Source organism: Trypanosoma rangeli (assembly GCF_003719475.1).
Source record: "Trypanosoma rangeli strain AM80 chromosome Unknown Tra_15.4_contig_00188, whole genome shotgun sequence".
Taxonomy (NCBI): domain Eukaryota; phylum Euglenozoa; class Kinetoplastea; order Trypanosomatida; family Trypanosomatidae; genus Trypanosoma; species Trypanosoma rangeli.
This window is the reverse complement of record NW_021705938.1, coordinates 17,715-36,375: the sequence shown is the minus strand read 5'-3', so window position 1 is coordinate 36,375 and position 18,661 is coordinate 17,715. Positions and strand designations below refer to the sequence as shown.

At 56.1% G+C, this 18,661-nt stretch overlaps 6 protein-coding genes across 6 annotated transcripts, besides 10 other annotated features; 5 read left to right on the top strand and 1 right to left on the bottom strand.

Annotated features, from left to right (window-relative positions):
* Positions 1-394: 394 nt before the first annotated feature.
* TraAM80_05647 (putative DNA-directed rna polymerase I largest subunit) lies at positions 395-5,893 on the top strand (the record flags this gene model as incomplete). Its single annotated transcript, XM_029382520.1, has 1 exon — positions 395-5,893. The coding sequence occupies one exon, from the start codon at positions 395-397 to the stop codon at positions 5,891-5,893; it is 5,499 nt and encodes a 1,832-aa protein (XP_029237538.1).
* Positions 5,894-6,018: 125 nt separating this feature from the next.
* Positions 6,019-6,044: a microsatellite.
* A 349-nt stretch (positions 6,045-6,393) lies between these two features.
* Positions 6,394-6,435: a microsatellite.
* Positions 6,435-6,456: a microsatellite.
* Positions 6,457-6,521: 65 nt separating this feature from the next.
* TraAM80_05646 (uncharacterized protein) lies at positions 6,522-6,986 on the top strand (the record flags this gene model as incomplete). Its single annotated transcript, XM_029382519.1, has 1 exon — positions 6,522-6,986. One exon carries the CDS (start codon positions 6,522-6,524, stop codon positions 6,984-6,986), a length of 465 nt encoding a protein of 154 aa, XP_029237537.1.
* Positions 6,987-7,095: 109 nt separating this feature from the next.
* On the top strand, positions 7,096-14,997 carry TraAM80_05645 (uncharacterized protein; the record flags this gene model as incomplete). The annotated part of the gene is made up of 1 exon (XM_029382518.1): positions 7,096-14,997. One exon carries the CDS (start codon positions 7,096-7,098, stop codon positions 14,995-14,997), a length of 7,902 nt encoding a protein of 2,633 aa, XP_029237536.1.
* Positions 14,998-15,231: 234 nt separating this feature from the next.
* Positions 15,232-15,294: a microsatellite.
* A 203-nt stretch (positions 15,295-15,497) lies between these two features.
* Positions 15,498-15,514: a microsatellite.
* A 107-nt stretch (positions 15,515-15,621) lies between these two features.
* Positions 15,622-15,963, top strand: TraAM80_05644 (cytochrome c; the record flags this gene model as incomplete). The annotated part of the gene is made up of 1 exon (XM_029382517.1): positions 15,622-15,963. The coding sequence occupies one exon, from the start codon at positions 15,622-15,624 to the stop codon at positions 15,961-15,963; it is 342 nt and encodes a 113-aa protein (XP_029237535.1).
* Positions 15,964-16,167: 204 nt separating this feature from the next.
* Positions 16,168-16,194: a microsatellite.
* A 32-nt stretch (positions 16,195-16,226) lies between these two features.
* Positions 16,227-16,254: a microsatellite.
* A 158-nt stretch (positions 16,255-16,412) lies between these two features.
* Positions 16,413-16,468: a microsatellite.
* Positions 16,469-16,633: 165 nt separating this feature from the next.
* Positions 16,634-16,702: a sequence feature (A-rich).
* Positions 16,703-17,360: 658 nt separating this feature from the next.
* TraAM80_05643 (uncharacterized protein) lies at positions 17,361-17,723 on the top strand (the record flags this gene model as incomplete). The annotated part of the gene is made up of 1 exon (XM_029382516.1): positions 17,361-17,723. The coding sequence occupies one exon, from the start codon at positions 17,361-17,363 to the stop codon at positions 17,721-17,723; it is 363 nt and encodes a 120-aa protein (XP_029237534.1).
* Positions 17,724-17,742: 19 nt separating this feature from the next.
* Positions 17,743-18,333, bottom strand: TraAM80_05642 (uncharacterized protein; the record flags this gene model as incomplete). The annotated part of the gene is made up of 1 exon (XM_029382515.1): positions 17,743-18,333. One exon carries the CDS (start codon positions 18,331-18,333, stop codon positions 17,743-17,745), a length of 591 nt encoding a protein of 196 aa, XP_029237533.1.
* Positions 18,334-18,633: 300 nt separating this feature from the next.
* Positions 18,634-18,661: part of a sequence feature (A-rich) that runs on past the window's edge.

Genomic DNA, 18,661 nt, shown 5'->3' with positions numbered 1-18,661 from the left:
GCTGTCCAGTGAAATACACCGGCCAACTGTATTGCCCTTTTTCTTGATGTCTGCCCGCGGAAAAGTCGCACCAACACACAAACTTCCACGTCTCCCTTTCCCCAAGGAAATAAGAAAAAGAATAAAAAGGGAAAAGGGAAGGGCGAACACAAACACCACAAAGGCAAGTGAAGTCACGGCACCGAGCTCCAGGTGGTTGTGTGTGCGTCAGTGGTAAACTTCCCTTCCCCACATCCCCTTCCATCCGGCCAGCAGCAGGCGCAACAGAAGGTGCGGAGCGTCCCAAGTGACACAGGGGTGTAACGCAGTGCGGCAGCAGCAGCTGGAGCGGCAGTAGTGGCGGTCCATCAACGAAGACATCAGCGGAATTGAACCCGGCTTGTAGGACAACACCATGTCGCTCATCACTGCCTTTCCGTTCCACGCATATGTTGGCGATCTTAAGACACGCCGCGTGATGCAGGAGAAGGTGGCTGTCTCCCTTTCTCTGCTCACGCCAGATGACATGGTCCGCATGGCTTTTGTTGAGGTGCGCACGCGGTGCGGGCAGGAGGAGAAGGCCGCTCCATGGCGGCCTGTGGCTCGAAACGGCGAGGAACACGCCACCTTTTACGACCTGCGAATGGGAAACTTTGACGTGCGCACGTTTCCGCCCCACTCCTGCCAGACGTGCGCCGCAAGTATCACGGGGAAGTACGGCAACGAGCGCTGCCAAGGGCACTTTGGGTTTGTTGGCATGCCGCGTCTGCACCCAGGTGACCCGCTGCAGAGCGGGGTACGCCTGTTTGTCATGAACCCACACCTAGTGGAGGAGGTTGAGCAGCTGCTGCAGGCGAAGTGTTTCTTCTGCCATAGGTTTCGTGCCCCGCTCTTTGACGTGGAACGCTACCGCCAGGCGCTGCGACTGATTGATCACGGACTTATTGGGGAGGCGTTGCACCTGCTGGATGTCGTCAGCAACGCACGGGGATACGACACGCGACACCGGCGGATGCACACGGCAAACGAAGAGGTCGTTAACGACGTCACGCTGCTGGACGAGCACACGGAACGTATTCTGCAGCGCTGCACACCCGCGTCTGCCTCGGAGAAGACGCAATCGTCCCCCGAAGTCACTGGGGGACGAGGGGCGATCGATGTACGCAACGGCATTGTTCGGCAGGCGCTTCGAGAGCTTAAGGAGTACGTGAATGTTTGCTCGCACTGCAACGGCATCTCTCCACGCGTCACGAAGCGAAACGGGCATTTCTTCTTTTTTTTTGCGAGGAACAGTGCGTCAGTGAATGTGGCGAACGCCCTCCTCTCACAGGCCCAGTTGCGGGAGTGGGAGGAAAATAACAAGTTGCATAAGAGAAGTCATACGTACTTCCGCAATCAACACATCCGCGAGCATCTGCAGCAGCTCTGCCAGCGTGAGGAACTCCTCCTGAGCCTGCTGTTTCCACACCTCGGGGAACCCTCCGTGGGGACCTCGTACGCTACCCCACTCCCCGCACGGGACATGTACAAGGTTTTCTTCCTGGACCGCATCCTCGTCCCGCCGCTGCCGCTGCGCCTCTCCTCCGGGGTGCAGGTGCAGGATGGCGGCGCCATCTCTCCAGATACGCAGACGCGTGCCCTCTCCGACATCCTTGGCTTTGTGGAGCAAATTGAGTGCTATCAGGTGCTGCGGGACAACTCCACGCCGGACCACAACCTCCTCACCACCGCCCAGGAGATTGCGAACGAGATCAACCTACGCAACCTGCAGGTGAAGGTGAACGAGGTGTACCAGGACATTATGGGCACCTTTGCCAAGAAGGAGGGTTTGTTTCGCATGAACATGATGGGGAAACGTGTGAATCAGGCCTGTCGCTCTGTCATCTCCCCGGATTTACTGGTGGAGCCAAACGAAGTCCTGCTGCCTCGACCATTTGCTCGAAGCCTCTCCTTCCCTGAACAGGTGACATGCTACGCCCCTGCCCGTATGAGTCTCCTTAAGCGGTGTGTCACCAATGGCCCACGTCGCTACCCCGGTGCTACTCATCTGGAGATACGGCACACGAACGGAGAAATTCGCTTTATTGAACTTGATGTGCCAGAGCAAACCCGGCGGCAGCACGCTGCCAAGTATTTTGCCATGGCGCAGAGCGGTGTTACGCTGATTGTCTATCGCCATATCTTGGACGGGGATCGGGTGGTGTTTAACCGTCAGCCAACGCTGCACAAGGCGAGTATGATGGGGTACCGCGTCAAGGTGCTCTCTGGACACAAGACATTGCGCTTTCACTACGTGAATGGCAGCTCCTTTAACGCCGACTTTGACGGAGATGAGATGAACGTTCACGTCCCGCAGAGCCTTGAGGCCAAGGCGGAATTGGATGGCCTGATGGATGCCAACCTCAACTACCTCATCCCCACCTCAGGGAAGCCGATTCGTGGGCTTATCCAGGACCACGTCGCGGCAGGTGTCATGCTAACATTACGTGACAAGTTTCTCGAGCATGCGAACTTTGTTCAGCTGGTTTATTATGGCCTGGCACCCTACCTGCGACAGCAGAACGACGTTACACTGTCGGATCTCATTCCTGTACCAGCGATTCTGCTGCCTCGACCACTGTGGACGGGGAAACAGTTGATTTCCGTCGTCATTCGTTACGTAAGTGGTGTAGGGCGTCGACCGAGGTGGATGCGCGTCAACGGTGGAGGGGCTTCCCTGCGGGGAACCTCCCTTATTCAGCCGAGTGTCTATAATCACACAATTCCGGGGTCTGATGTTGTGCAGACGGTGACGCGTCAAACGATGGACGATGACGCATTGATCTTTATGAATAGCGAGCTGTTGATGGGACTCATGTGTAAGAAGCAACTCGGTGCCTCTAACATGTCAATTGCTCACGTTGTGCATGAGTTGTATGGACCACACAAGGTGGGACAGCTGTTTGGAGCTCTGGGACGCATTCTCTCACAAAGCCTCCAACGCGAAGGGTTTTCTATTGGGATGGATGATATGTGTCTGGTTCAGGAGGAGCGTCGCTACCAGATGCTGCGGCAACTGGACGAGGCTCCGCTGCACCTCCCCGATGACGAGGCAGCTGCCATGACGAAGATTATGGAATATGCCACGAAGCTGCAGCAGGAGTTTATCCCGGGTCGTATGGTGGTGCCATTTCCCCGCAATCACCTGCTCATGATGACCACCTCTGGCGCCAAGGGAAGTAACGCCAATGCAACCCAGATGGCGCTTGGTCTCGGCCAGCAACTCTTCGACGGACGACGCGTAAAGCGTATGAATTCGGCCAAAACGTTACCTGCTTTTTTTGCCCATGAGCGCCGAGCCCGTTCCTTTGGTTATGCGATTGGACGCTTTGCCTCAGGCATTCGACCACCCGAGTACACGATCCATGCTATGGCCGGTCGTGACGGCCTTATTGATACCGCAGTCAAGACGTCCCGCTCGGGGCACCTGCAGCGTTGCCTTATCAAAGGCCTTGAAAGCCTTGTGGTGCACTGGGACCACTCCGTGCGTGACTCAAATGACAGCATCGTGCAGTTTACGTACGGAGGGGACGGTCTTGACCCGTGCAAGGCCTCCACCCTCACCTCGTGGGAGACATCGAAGGAAAACCTCACGGACTTCGGCAAACGGTTTGGTGTGGACACGGGTGAAGCGGCCAGCGAGACACGGCGACCGGAGCCGGGTGACGAGGTGGAGATGCCTACGAGAGTGCAGCGTGGTAAACGACCACGCACGAGTGTGAATCTCAACAAGTGGAGTAACACAAACACCAATAATCTTAATAATAGTAATAACAACAATACCGACGAGGAGGAGGACGAAGACGACGAGGAGACAGAAGAACGCACACACAACAGTAATCGTAATAACAACAACAATCAAGAGCAAGCACGACAGTTGCATCGGGAGCAGCAGTTACGTGAGAATCCACTCCCGCGCCACATCCATGACAGTCTTGAGGACTACTTGCGCACCAAGGCGACATTTCCACTCTTTCAGCGCGTCTCACAGTTGGCACGGTGGAAGGCGCAGGGGCGTGTAAATGAGAAACTCGCGGAGAAGCGTGGGGATAATATTGCGTACTACCGTGACGTTCTCTCAGAGCTTGCCACTAGCAGACGCGTACGAGCCTTTTGTGATCCTGGCGAACCTGTCGGTCTTCTTGCGGCGCAGGCCGCCGGTGAGCCCTCCACGCAAATGACCCTCAACACATTCCACAGTGCCGGCTCAACGGTGACGCACGTGACGGAAGGTATTCCGCGTCTCCGTGAGCTGCTTATTCACGCTTCTGTTCAAAACGCTGCGGTGGTTGTACCCGTAGAAAGGGCGACGCCAGCTGACGAGGCTGCCATTGCACGCATACTGCGTGCCGGTGTGGCGACACGGCTGCGGGACTGTCTTGCGCGGGGCGGCATGGGCGGCTTGGGTGGCAAAGGGTACCACTACCACGTGGTACGTGGCAAGGATGCGTCTGTGGTGACACTTGCCTTGCTTTTTTCACGGTCCCACCTGGACGATAGCCGGGCACGCATGTGCATGTCGCCGAGTGAGCACCTGCAGTCTTTCACGGAGGCGTTGCGACAGTTCGCAAAGCGCATCATCAGGGCGCTGCGCGGTCGCACACGGGATGATAAGGACGGCGGTGATGCCGCAGCGATGAGTCTTAATCAGCATGACCTGATGGACGCTGCTGCTGCTGCTGTTGCGGCGGCGGCTGTGGATGGCGATGATAACGATGGCAGCGAAGGCGGCTGTGGTGTCGACAAGGACGAGGCCCTCAGTGAGGATGGTAGCGATGTCACGAACAGCGCAGTCGTTGACGGGGCGTCACCGGCCCTCCGCAGCCAACGCAGTGGCGCCGATGTGCCAGACGCATTCGACAACGGCAATAATGACGAGGACAACGAGGAGGAGGAGGAGGAGGACGAGGAAGGAGAGAACGACAATGCTGATGACGACGGCGCGGACGCAGCGGAAGGGGAGGGAAGAGGCGACACGGCTGGACGTTCAACGCGCGGTCAACACGGCCGCAAGCGCCGAACACATAAAGCGGAGGACGACGAAGATGGCGAGGAGGACGATAACAGTGGCATGAAAAGGAACGTTGCTTTACAGGGGGAAGTCAGCTACGACACATTTGCCCCGCTGCATTCCACATTCGGCGGCAAGGAGTTTGTGCTTGACGTGGCGCCGTTAAGTCGAGTTGCCGTGGATCGCGACGGCGTTGCGACTATTCCCGATAATCTTTTTGTGGTGAACATCGTCGTGCGCATGCCGCCGCACATCATTGTCGTCATTCCCGACGTCGTAGACGACGCTCTGGAGCAGCAGACGTTGCCCTCGTGGTTGCCGCAGTTTGCTGCAGTGACCTTTACCCGCAAAGCCGATGACGCAACGAGCGGTGAACTCCTCTTTCAAGGCGCCAATGCGAAGATGCGCCACGTCTTATCATTCCTCTCCCTCTTCAATTTGGGCGCGCGAGCAATCAAGGTGCGACAGGCCCGCTCCACGGACATTCGAGACATGGCGAACTGGTTTGGCGTCGAGTCGGCGTACCGCGCTCTCTACGACGAGCTGTCGAAGCTCTTTAAGCGGTACTCCGTCGATCACCGCCATCTGACGCTCATCGCTGACGCCGCCACGCACCGCGGCATGTGGGAGAACTTTAACTTCACCGGCGTCATCTCGCAGAGTGCGAGTCCACTCTTCCAGGTGACGTTTGCGTCGTCGAGGCGGTGGTTGCACACCGCCGTGAGTCGGGGACTGAGCGACGAGCTGCAGTCGATTAGTTCCGCCATCATGGTGGGCGAGCGGCCAAAGGTGGGGACGGCGTGTGTGCGGGTGACCCCAGACCCTGCGGTGCTGCGGGATGTGCTGGAGCATAGTTTTGAGTAGTGCGGGGGACAGCCGGGGGCCACAGTCGGAGGACTTTGCCGCCGCTGCCGTGAAGAAGGTGGGGGGTGCAGGCAAACAAGAAAAGAAGAGGAGCGTAAAACTAACATTTAAAGCTTGGGACAGGAGTGTGTATGTGTGTGTGTGAGTTGTGAAGGACATTTCGTATAAGACGTGAATTGTTAATTGGTGCTCATGTGATGACTGTCGTCGACTCCACGAGGAGCGTGGACCGTTTTGCACGCAATGTGGAAGGCAGCAATGGGGGACACCGAACGAGGAGGGAAGCTCTCGCCAACTCCCACTTTTCCTGTTTTTTCAAGCTGAAGCAAAAATGGCGAAAACCAGTCACATGATTTTATTATTATTATTATTTATTATTTATCGTCAGTATTTTTGGTGTGGTTGTTTCTTTTGCTCTTTTTCTTTTTTTTTCTCACTTCCTGCGTGCTGCGCCGTTAGCACATAAGGGGCAGGGGGCACGGGCTGTGCATATAAATCTCCACATACCCACACATAATCACACACACACACACACACACACAGAGAGAGAGAGATAGAGAAAGCTACGTGACTCTCTGTGCGGTGGGAAGGAGGGAAGCTGTGGCGAATTGCCTCACTCACTGCGCACATGCCGAAACATTTTTGCGCATGGCGGGGACTCCGCAAAGTAGACGCCACCGTCATCACGATGCTGCAGACGTACGTCAGCGTCGTCACTGCTGTGCAACACAGGAGCCTCACGGCGGACGTCCGCGCCACTTCCCACAACGACAGCGGCGCTGGGCCTGCTACTGCCACTGACGCCGTTCGCACTACCACCACCGCCGCCCCGCAGCGACCGGAGATGGGGCAACTTCTGCAGCAACTTTTGTGGCGGGCAAAGGAGGCGCTTCTCATGGGGGCGGCGAGGACGGAGGTACCACAAGGCGCGGGGAGAGGAAGGAAGTGGAGCAGAGAACCGGGTACGTCGCAGCCCCCGCCGCCCCCGCGGATTCACCCCGCGGACGCAACCGGTCTGTTTGAAGTGGAGTGGAGTGAGCTGACTCGGCCAACGCAAAAGGCGCACGATGGCCTTTTCTGCGAGTGCCTCTGAGACCCCAACGCTGGAGGAAAGTATTAGGCTTCTGTGTGCACTGCTTGCCGTGACATTGAAGGCGCGAAAAGGAGCGGCGTCACCGGAGTTTTCGTCGTCGCACGTGACAATGACGCTGCCGCCGCTGAAGATGGCGGAGGCCGTTGTGGCTCCACTGGGCCGCCAGGCACGACTATGGGGCGAGTTGCGGGAGTGGCACGTGCTGCTGTCGTGCGCGTTGGCCACGTGCGCGCGCATCGGGCGAGAATCAGTCACCGAAACAGCACTGCACGCTTCGGTGCGGTTTTTTTTAGATACACTAGACACCTTATGTTTGCCTGCCGTCACGACGAAGCCGCAGCGGCGTCATCACAGAGTTAAGCAAAGAGACGACAGGGGGGTGCATGGTATGGAGGATACACTAACAAACGTTCTGTGGCGTGCGGCACTGGTCTGCCGTGTGATGGAGGAGCTCTTGCAGTCTGAGCGGCGGACGCCAATGGCATTACCTAACGCAACGGAGGGATGTGGGGAGGTGAGGACCACCGAAAATTCACGTCATCTTTCAGGGGTGGCACAGTGCGTCATGCGCGAGCTGGAGAGGCGGGTGTTTACCGTTCAAGAGCGAGATGGACATGCCGCGTCACTGAAGGGCCTTGAGGCTCTGGTTTTGAAGTCATTTCACTGCTGTTGTGCCTCTGATCGTGAGGATCAACGTTCGGCGGCATACAAGGGGGAGTTGGCAGACGCGTTGCTGTCGTTTTGTGGCGCATACTTTAAAATGGTCCCAATTTTACTCCTGGCGAGGGCCGCGGAGGCGCAGGCGGAGGCCGCTGGTGGCGCGGCAAGGGATGACGAGTGCTGCACCGTCACGATTGTGCGCACGATGCGGCAGTGCTGGTTGCGTCATCAGTCCACGTTGAACCTTCACGGCGTTGGGGGCGTCTTCTGGTGGCTGCGGCTGCTTCCCATCGTGCTTGAAGGCCACTCGGATGTAACGGCGCAGCTGCATGAACAGCACCTTTGTGGCAGCGGGCAAACGAACCCCAGGCAGCTGAAGACGGTGCAGACGGAGTTGTACAGCATGCTGAGCTCCATGCTGTACTTTGACGAGGGAGCGTTTGAGGAGCGACGGGCGGCGCTGACGGTAAAGCACGCCGAGGAGGTTTCCGGCGGCGGTGATGCGGGGGCAGATGACGTTAGTGATGCACGACAGCGACGACATCGTGGGGGGCGATCACTCTTTAAAAAACAGGACGAGAAGGAGGGCGTGCTGCTCCCCAGCTCCACGGAGTCCCAGCGGAGTTCCTCCCGCTTCTCCTCCCGTCGGATGTGGGAGACCAATGAGGTACTGGAGCGCCCCGCGACTGGGGCAGCGAGTGACGCGACAGGCAACAGTCCTCTCTTTGACCTCCTCGTCGTGTCGAAGGATGCCGTGTTGCAGCTCTCGGATTACTACGCGGTAGAGGCCTACCACCGCAGCTCGGCGTTGGAGATGATGTGGTTGACGTTGCTGATGGCGCATTGCCGCGTACAAAAGATGACGTTAACACGACGAATAACGCCGTTGGCGCAGCAGGAGAAGCTGGGGGATGCCGTAACTGTGGAACGGGCCACCGAGACGATCCGCAATGATGCCTCCGAGGTGATGTTTCCACCGTTTGTGGCGGCGAGTCTGCAGCATCTTTGCACCACCCTGGCTGCCGCTGTGCGCCGCACGTACGAGATGGCTGGCACGCTGCTCGTACGCGACAGCAACATCCGTCGCACGGTGGGCGTTGCCATCGTTGCAGGCACGCAGGGAACCCTCTTGCGGAATTCCTTTTACTCGGATGCAATTGCTAGTAACTGGTGGTTGCGGAGTAGCGCTTCATTTTTGTTGCAAAAACATGCAGCATACAACCTTCCTTTCCTTGCCGTACTTGAGGAAAATCTTATGAATCTAATGGCGCAGCGAACACGACGACACGGCTGTTTAGATTGGCTGAAGCGTTCCACAACGACGGCGTTGGAATGTCTTACGGCACCTGCGGCGGCTCTGCATCTCTTTCCTGTCACTAAGCAGTGGACGGGGGCATTGATTCTATCCAATCTTCGCGATGTGGCACACTTACTGAAGAACAATGGCAACGTTCACGGGTCACCGACGCTGACAGAGAATGAGCTGAAGGCATTGCGTGCATGGGCATCAAAGACATTTTCATCTCTTCTCTCTGCGCTTACCGCGGACAAGGAGCTGCTGCTTCTCTGCGGATACGCGAGTTTTATTGACGCGCTCTTTGAGCTCCATATTCGTCTGGGGACGAATCAACAGGAGTTGATGCAGTTTGGTGATAACGTCCTGATGAAGCGTCTTCTTCCTGCTTTGCTGCTTGGCCTTGCGAAGAGCGCGGAGGAGGACACACTAGAGACACATGCTGCGGCGTGTGAGTCCGCCCTTTTTGTACTCGCCGAGCTATCACGGTTTGCGTCCTGGCCAGAGCTGGCGCTGTCGGTGGTCTTGCGAAATGACGATAGCGATTTACTGATTGGGGTGGCTGTGTATTGCCTGCGACAGGTGCGTCGCGGGGGCGGGAAACAGGCCAGCGACTACGGTCTACCGACGGCACAGCTACCCCTCATCGAATGCACGCAGGTGCTGCAGTGCAGCGGTAGCGTTTCGTTTTTGCTGCAGCGGGGTAGTGGCTACTCCTACCTGCACGTGCTTGACCTGAGTAACAGTCTGCTTTCCTTCTCACGAGTACAACCGCTCTACAGCGATCGCGAGGGCAGCTGCGTTGCTGCGTTACAGCATTACTTACAGAACGCGCAGCGTGTGTCGACTGCCGATCAAAAGCTACTGTTGGAGGAATCCGTAAAGTGCCTGAGTTTCATGGCGAACACATCTATCAGTGCCCACGTTCTCGGCTACCTGGTTCGCTTCATTGAGCATTACCTGCGCGTGCAGGAGAGGCTCTCCCGTGCCCCGCTGGACGGATCCTCCGCCGAAACAGCAAACACCACGCGGCGCGAGAATGCGATGGCGTCCTTGACGCGTGTCGAGACGGCGCCGTTGGTGCTGCTTGACTACATGGGCTACCTCAGCTCCGCCGGAAGTTGGACGATGGTGATGTGGGCCTTCAACCTTGCTGAAACGGCGCTGAGGATTCAGCGAAAACGCCCGTTGGCAACGACAACCTCCGTGGGAGATGTGGCGACGACAGCGATTCTCTCGCAACTTCGTACCTTGTCTCTCCCGGCCACGCCGCGCCTGCCGCACAATCTTCTGAAGAGTGTTCTCTGCCTCTCAGACCTCATGTCAGAGTCGCCTGTGACACTGCTTGGCTTTGACCGTGGAACCCCGCTACATGGGCTTCTAAGACACGCTACACGTGGTGAATACCGTACAATGTTGTTTGCCATGAAGCAAGCGGTGATTCTTGTGCAGCGTGCATCTGCAAAGTACCGGGCTCCGCCTTTCCAACGCGGCGGGGTGGAGCTCGCCAGGCAGCCGGAAGCAGATGATGATGATAAGGAGGAGGGGAAGGCGGTAGGACATAAGTGGAGGAAAGAATACGAAGAAAATGAGGGAATCATCGGAGAGGGTAGAGAGACGTACTTTACGGCATCGGCCGCCTCAAACACCCCTGAGGCACAGCGTGAGTTTCGTATCTTTCTTGGCTGCCTTGTTACTTGCTTTGACAACGTGCTTGACGTTGTTCGTGGCTGTGCGCTGCAGCAGGACATCCTTGGCGATGAACTTCGCGAGGTACTCCTGCTGGCACTTCAGACGTTGTTTCATGTGTTGCACGGGTGTGTGCGCACCGTTCTTGTCTTGCCTGAGGACATGTGGGACCGCTTTCGTGCAGAACGTGCGTATGTGCTGTGGGTAAGTCTCTGCGTTGCGGGATTGGTGGGACGCGTGGTCTCCATCGACCACGGCCGCGTGTGTTTCACCGGTCACCTGCGACGCCTCACGGAGTCTCTGCTAGCCACCATTGGAGAACTGGTAGAGGCGTGCATTGAGGGCGGCGGCCGTGAGGAGAAGAGTGCAGAGCCGCTTTTTGACACACTGACGGAGAGCGTGCGTACGATACTGAGCGATCTGCAGATGTCGCATCGAGTGGCCATGCGACTCGGCCTTGGCATGCGGCAGCGCACAGACCTCACAGCCATCATCACGTCTCTGCGTGCATTTGCGTCGGCTTCCGCTCGCTACGAGCCTGCTGGCCGTGTTATCCACCGCGTCTGGCGTGTGGTGTGCACGGAGGTGGGCCAGTCAAAGAAACCGCGTGGACGAAAGCAAAAGCAGCTACCTAATGTGAGTCCGGCGGCGGCGCTGCGTGTGCCGTCAAGAGACGAGCTGCAGCTTCTTCTTGAGTCGTTTTTGGACTTGGAAAAGGAGCTGACAAGCGTGGCCTCCGCCAGAAGGGCAGAACACCGATTCGCTGATTTTGTGTTGAACTGGGCGTGCGAGAATACCGCGTCGATGCTTGACCGCGTCACGGAGGACCCGGCATTAGTGCAGAGCAAACAAATGCGCGATGTGGCATTAGAGGGCGGCAGAAGCGGCACCGAGGCGGTGGATGAGTCTTTGCTCGATATTGGCGTTGATACGATGGAGCTGCCGGCTTCGCTAACCACCAGCACGCTTGTCTCCATGGATGCCGCCAATCTCCTGCAGGAGGAGGAGGAGGAGGAGAAGGAAGCAGGGGGCCGGAGAAAGCAGGTTTCCAACGGCGACCTTATCGAGGCACTGATTCGGCAGTGTCGTCGGGTACAGATGTCATCGGTGACACCGGTGATGGTTGACGCTACAGTCTCCATTCCGCAGACCACCAAAGTCCTTGGAACACATTTTAACTGCGTGGCGGCTGTGTTTACGCGATGCACACTGACGGAGATTGTCGCCTTCCCCTACGCAGAGCTAATCTTTGGTAGCCTTGACCTCTTCGCCCGTCGGCGATCCCCGCTGCCGCTGGAGAATTGCCGTGTCTTGTGGGTTCAGCTTAGCCAGAAGTGGCGCAGGGAGTTCCTCGAACCCTACAGTCTCCGCTTTGAGGAGCTGCAGCGCGAGCTCCTGCAGCTGGTACGTCAGCGTCGCTCGTTTGTGCGGTTGGGGGAGAAGGACGCGAACGGCGGCGCGGGCGACGGCCGAGCGACGGTGAAGGCTGCCACACCGCTTTTTTCTTTGCGGGATAATGTCATGGCTCAACTCTCGAAACGCGACGCGACTGCCATCCCATGCGATGCAGAGCTTTCACCCCATGATGATATCAGTGGCCTGCTGGGGGATCGAGTGGGGGTGAGGTCGCGTGGGAAAATTCACCGCGATTACGAGCAGCTACTGAAGCAACATCGACACGCGCAGGAGAAGCCGCCGGTGCCGTTGGATGTTCTTCTCACCCTTCTCAGCGATCTTCCGCGGGGACCGCGTGGTGAGGTGGAGTTGGAGAACTTAGCTAGGGTAGTCACGACGTACGTGGCGAGGCAGTACTTTCTTCTGCGTCCACGAAGGGATGGAAATACGATGAATGTCATACAATTCCTGCAGCAGCCCCACCAACTCGGCCCACGGCTGTACCAGCGGCGGCGTCTCCCGGTGGGCTGCGCCCACGCTACTGACGTGGCGGGGTGGTTTTTAACCTCCATGGATCGCCAGTCGCTCATAAAGGCTCTATCTCACGTATTGTGCGATGGGGAGGAGGTGGAGAAGGCATTTGGCTCGGCAGAGCACGGTGTCTTTGAATATATGCGTTCATCGTGTCTGTATCTGCATCTTCTTGCCCTCACCGTGCACGTTTGTCATCGCTTTCGTTTGCTTGGTGACAGCGAGCTGCGGGATGGGGTGCGGCAGCGGCAGGAACATGGTCGTCATGGACTTGATGAGGAGGGAGGAGATGCGGCCCAGTGGGGTGAGATCGGTAGCCCCGATGCAGAGGCGCGTTGGGCGGAGCGTCAGCTGCGTGCGGATACTCGCCAGACCGAGGCAGACAGTGTCAACGCAAACCTGCTGGAGAATACGTTGCTGCACTTTTTAAACGTTAGCCTGACGCTCATGGATCACGCCGACCTGATAACTCACCGCGCTACAAGCATTGCCACGGCCCCAGACAACAACCATGACCACGCGCGTAAGGCGCTTCTCTACGCGGATGAATTACGTCTGATGGTTGGGGTTACCCTGCAGGACACACTGCGCGTGATTCTCCGGGAGGCTCCGTTGGGGGTTTCACTTGCCCGCCGCGTCGTGCATCGCATTATCTGCAGCTTCTCATGTGACCTCCTTCCCATGTCGTCGTTGAGTGGGACATCGACGGGGAAGCAGAAGGAGCGTTCTTCGCACCTGCCACCTCTTAACACGGTGGTGTTAGAGGCTTGGCGCTCCAAGCGACCGGAGCTCTTTGTCCGCTCCCCCACGCTGCTGTGTGTTCTCTCACCCTCGTTTTTCAACGAGGTGCTCTCGCAACACATCCGCAGTGCCTTGAGCTTCACCCTGACCCAGGTTGTCGCCTCTCTGCACTTTTATCTGCGTCGCTCGGATGCTCATTTGTCGCCCTTGATGGCGGCAACAACGAGTATTCTTTCAAGCACGTACGTGCGAAATGCGGCGCTGCGTCTGTTTTGCGAGGAGCTGTGCAGTCAGATTGTGGAGCGGACCAGCTTCCGCGAGGCACTCGCGCCACCAACGGTGGCCTCCATGCAACAGGGCACGGCTGGCTCTGTGCCTGACGAAGTTCTTATCCCGTTCCTTGCCTCAATATGCCGCGAGGACGCCTTCGTCAGCAAAAATGCGTTGGCGACAGTCCTGCACCGCAGCATGAGCCTTCGCCCCGACGTGTTTGGTCAGCCCCCCACAGTAGACCGTTTCGCCAGGTTTGCCATTGCCCGAAGAGGTGGTGGTGGCAGCGGCAGCAGTAATAATAAAAATAATAGTAATTGTAATAATGTTAATGCCAACGACAAGCGCAGCTCCGCGTCAGCGTTAGAAGGAGGTGTCCAAGGCTGCAATACATGTGCTGCCGCTGCTGCTAGAGGAAGTGGAAGCGGTGGTGGTAACGCGGGTATGGGCATGCGGGAAATGTCGGCCAAGAGTCGATTGAGTTTGGGTATTTTGCATACAGATGTGCTACTCGAGGGCCCCATGTCATCCGATGCGGCAGCGGCGGCGGCAGCGGCGGCTGTGATTGATGCTGCCTCCACTGAAGCAGCTGACGAGGAGGGGGAGATTGAGGCTTTGGGTCGATTTGTGGCGGACCAGTCTGAGGAAACAGCGACGCGTACGCACAAACACGCCCTCGCATCACTCAACCTCACCCTGGCGGAGGTTATGGAGACTGCTATGCATTTTGCGGCTATGCGGCAGGTGTCGGCCGAGGAATACAAGAAGGCACGGGCTATGATACGGGCTGCGGATGATGCACGACATGAACGTATTGCAGCATTTCGCAGTGCTGCACCGGCAACTGGGTTGCTTCATGGCATGGACGCGTCTTCTTCGCCTAACGCTCCCACGGTGGGGTGCCCTGACGCCGCGTTACACATTGAGGAGCCCATGCATTTTGGTGTGGGGATGCTTCATATTCGGTTTGCACTGCGAAAAATTATTCACGTTTCCATGCGTCGCCTGGCGGCCCAGCAGGGGCCCAAAACACTTTCAATGATGGTTGAAATGCTGCGCGAGGTTGACCCCAAGTGGCACCAAAGTCACAATAACAACGGCGGTGAACTTCGTCGGCAGTCGGATAGCATGCTCGCTGGGACACTCCGCGTGCTTGTGGCACGCTCCGTCGTGTGCGTCGATCTTGCAGGGGAGGCAGGGGATCTCCTTGGCGGTGGGGCTGGTGGCGTCGCAATGAGTGCAGTTGGTTTGCAGCGCACCGAGCGGGCGTTGTATTTGGTGCAGCGCGCGAAGCAGGGCTCTACTGGTTCTGGTAATGGCGGTAGTAATAGTAGTGGTGGTACTGGTCATGTTGGAGGGCACTTGGCTATGCGGCAGCGACGGGGTGGTGCGGCAGGAATTTCTATGGCCCACAAACGGTTGGTTTCATGAGGTGTGTTTGGTTCTTTCTGTGTTTGTGTGGGTGCGGAATTAATATCTTTGCCGGAGGTTGCATAATCTCGTGTTTTTTTTTTTGTTCAGTTTTCGTGTAGCCCTTCATGCATCACCGCACTTGTAACAGAACTCATAACGGCCCTTTTCTCTTGTGTGTGACGTCTTTACCCTGCTGCATTTGTGCCGCTCACGTGTACGTTGCAGCTGCCTCACATGACCTTTTTTTTTTTGTCTCGCCCTCTCCGTCTCTCTCTCTCTCTCTCTCTCTGTCTGTCTGTCTGTTTGTGTGTGTGTGATTGGCAAGGGGCGGTGGCGCGTGCGTGCGGACGCGCACATGCCGTAACCCCTGGAGACCCTCTGACTACCGCAACTCCGCACATCTTTTCTCAGCGAAGGGACGATACGGGTGATGCGGAATGACCCGCACTTTGCCCTTATTTTTTTAGCCCCCCCACAACCGCAGTAACAACGCTTCTCTCATCCTACTCTTTTTTTTTTGTGTGTGTGTGTGTGTTGGACAGTAAACCTGAGCCTGCCTAGGCTTAATAGGATAAAAGCAAGTAGTAGAAAAAAAGCAAGCAAATAAACAAGCTTAAAAGTGCTTTCTTTCTTGTCCAAGATATGCCACCGAAGACCAGAGCACCACTTCCACCTGGCAATGCGCAGAAGGGGGAGAAGATCTTTAAGGGTCGTGCGGCGCAGTGCCACACCGGAGCAAAAGGAGGTGCCAATGGCGTGGGGCCCAACCTTCACGCGATCGTCGGTCGAAAATCCGGCACAGTGGATGGTTTTGTGTACAGCAAGGCAAACCAGGATTCCGGTGTGATCTGGACACCGGAGGTGTTGGATGTATACCTTGAGAACCCGAAGAAGTTCATGCCAGGAACCAAAATGGCGTTTGCCGGCATCAAGAAGCCGCAGGATCGTGCCGACCTTATTGCTTACCTCGAGTCGCTGAAATAGTATTAGGCTCCCCGTGCGTGGAGGATCGCGGTAGCTATCGAATGATCATGCCCCTTCCCTCCCTTCTCCCCATGTGTGTTTGGTTATCTTTCTGTTTGCTGCCCTTCCCTGCCGACTCGCTCCACATCTCCCGCTAGCATTGTTCATCCATACGTCTGTAGTATAAAAAGGGATGGGGCAGGGGACGGAAAAGCAAAACACAACGGGGGGGGTGGGGGGATGGGGTGGGGGAAAAAAAAACGTGTGTAAACAACAAGAAGGGAATATATATATATATATATATATATATATGAAAAACTTGTGGATGAAGCAGGGGATACTACTAATACCACTAACTTGTGTGAGCCGAAACTGGAGATGGGCACACGTGTGGGTAGTAATAACTGGGGGATTATAAACTAGCAAAGCAAAACGAGGAAAAAATAAGGGCAGGAACAGAAGAGAAGAGGAAAACAAAATTATGCAACAACAAAACACAACACACACGAAAAAAGAAAAAAAAAACTGTTCGGTTTTGTGTATGTTGTCTCTCCCTGGTGAGAGTGGTGGTGCGGCACGGAGCTATGTACACGGTCCCCATCTGTAGCAATCCCGTGGTTGTGTTGGCTGCGTCTTCACTCTCACTTTCGTCGATGCCTGGATGGTTTACCTTGCAACGCCCAATTCCTGCTTTTTTGTTTTTGTTTTTGTTTTTTTATTTTGTTTACCTCTTTTTTTTTTTTTGTTTGTTTGTTTATTTGGCTCGTGTACTGAATTTTGTTCTCCGCAATAGAAGTAAACCGAAGGTTTTCGTGCCACATTTTCTTTTGAATGGGGCCTTCCATTGTGCGTGGTTTATATGTATATATTCATGACATGCCACGTGCCTCTCTCTCCTCCGATTTTTCTGCCTTTTTATTTCTTGTCTTTTTTTTTTCCCCCACTGTCTGATGTATGACCACTACTGGGCCTCAGTGTTTGTACCCCCCCCCCCCTTCCCTTTTTTTTTTTGTCTGTTCATGATGTTTAACTCCGTCGTGAAACAGCGGGCCTTCGTACTTCTCCTGCTCCTAGCCGCCGTTTTTTTTTATTGTGCCTTCTCGGTATCGATGAGAGAACCGTGGCATCCGAGGGCAGGCTGCTGCCTGGCTTCTTCCAGCTGCAGCAGGAGGGCGCCTCATGGTAGCTAGGCGACTCTCGTGGGGCGACGCACAGGCGAGTGACACTGACGGTGCAGTGAGAGAGGGACTCCAGTACACTGACGCTTTGAAGAACCCGCAACTTCTACCTGGTGTGTGACGGCTGAAGAGCCCTTTTTTGTCGTCAGCACGGCCGTCACCGCGTCGGAACAGTGGGGGCCAAACGTCTTGCGCGGTGGCACACTTGCCCTCGAATCGGGTGTGAACAACCACTGCCACATGTGCCTCCGAGGCCACGAGTTGTGGTGCGATGCCAGTGAGGTGGGGGGACGCGACGCGGTGGAAGTTGCATGCGTTCAAGCAACAAGCGTGTGCGTCTGCAGTCATGTTGGCGGAAAACAAACTATCTCCGGTGGCCTGTTAGTTTGCCATGAAGCGGGCGATGGGTGCGCACCCTACAGTTTTGTTCGGGACGCTGAAGCCGTTGAGGCGGGATGTGCCCAACGGTTCCTCAGACATCTACGACTCCTCTATCATCGCGAAAAGGATGTTGTTAAACTGGGCGAGACTTCCCATGATACAACCAGTAGTGCTGAGAGACGATACATTATTACAAAATATCATTCACTGTGCCAACGCTGAGTATGTGTGGCAGCGCGACTTAATCTCGATCGAGTTCATTGACGACTTTGAGCTTTAGGAAGATTATTGCCAGCCCACCTACCGTGGGTTGCTCCGGCTGGTGATTGATAGCTATTCCTTTGCGGAGGCCATCGTGTACTCCAATGTGGACATTCTCTATACCTCTTTGGAAAGTGCGGTTGATACTGTGCGGCGTGTCGACGAGGTGGAGAAGGTTCACAACCTGTCGTATCGAGGGGGGTTCATTGCGTGACGCCGCATCAATATGAATGTTCCAGCAGACTCGTCCATGGATGAGCAGGGGTGGGAGTCCAGGATGGAGAATGAGCTCAATCCCTTTGGGAATATGTTTGCCTTGGATGCACAGGATTACCTTCTCTTGCACCCGAAACTGTTTAACTGTGGTGAGGTGCCCCCTTTCATTTTGGGCGGCGTTGCGTTTGACAACTGGCACGACCGTACGGGCCGTGCTTTTGGATCTGGCGGGCCAGGCCTGGCAGTTGACGCCACCAGGGTCCTGGTGGCGATCCACCGGAATCACGCGAAGAACGTCTTTGTGAGTTCGTTGAAGCCAACGTCCGCCTTCAACATGGAACTCATGAAGGCCCATAGTGGGGATACCCTACCGTCTCACCAGGCGGGTGCCCCCGTTACGCGCGTTTCTGGAACCGTTGGGGACGCATCGTGGTCGAACGCAGAAGGGTGCTCCCACATTGGCGGGGGATTCCCAACTACGCGACAAGCGCAGTCAACACCACGAACGCCTTCTTCATGTGGCTGGTCGTGCCATCGTCTTGAGCTCACGACGTATTTGCTTGTGTTTCCTCTATTGTTGCTCTTTGTGGCACACCGCCATCTTCCTCGCTACGTTGTTGTTTTGGACTATGTGTACATATGTCAGTCTGTGTGTTTTATTATTGTTATTTATTTATTCTTTT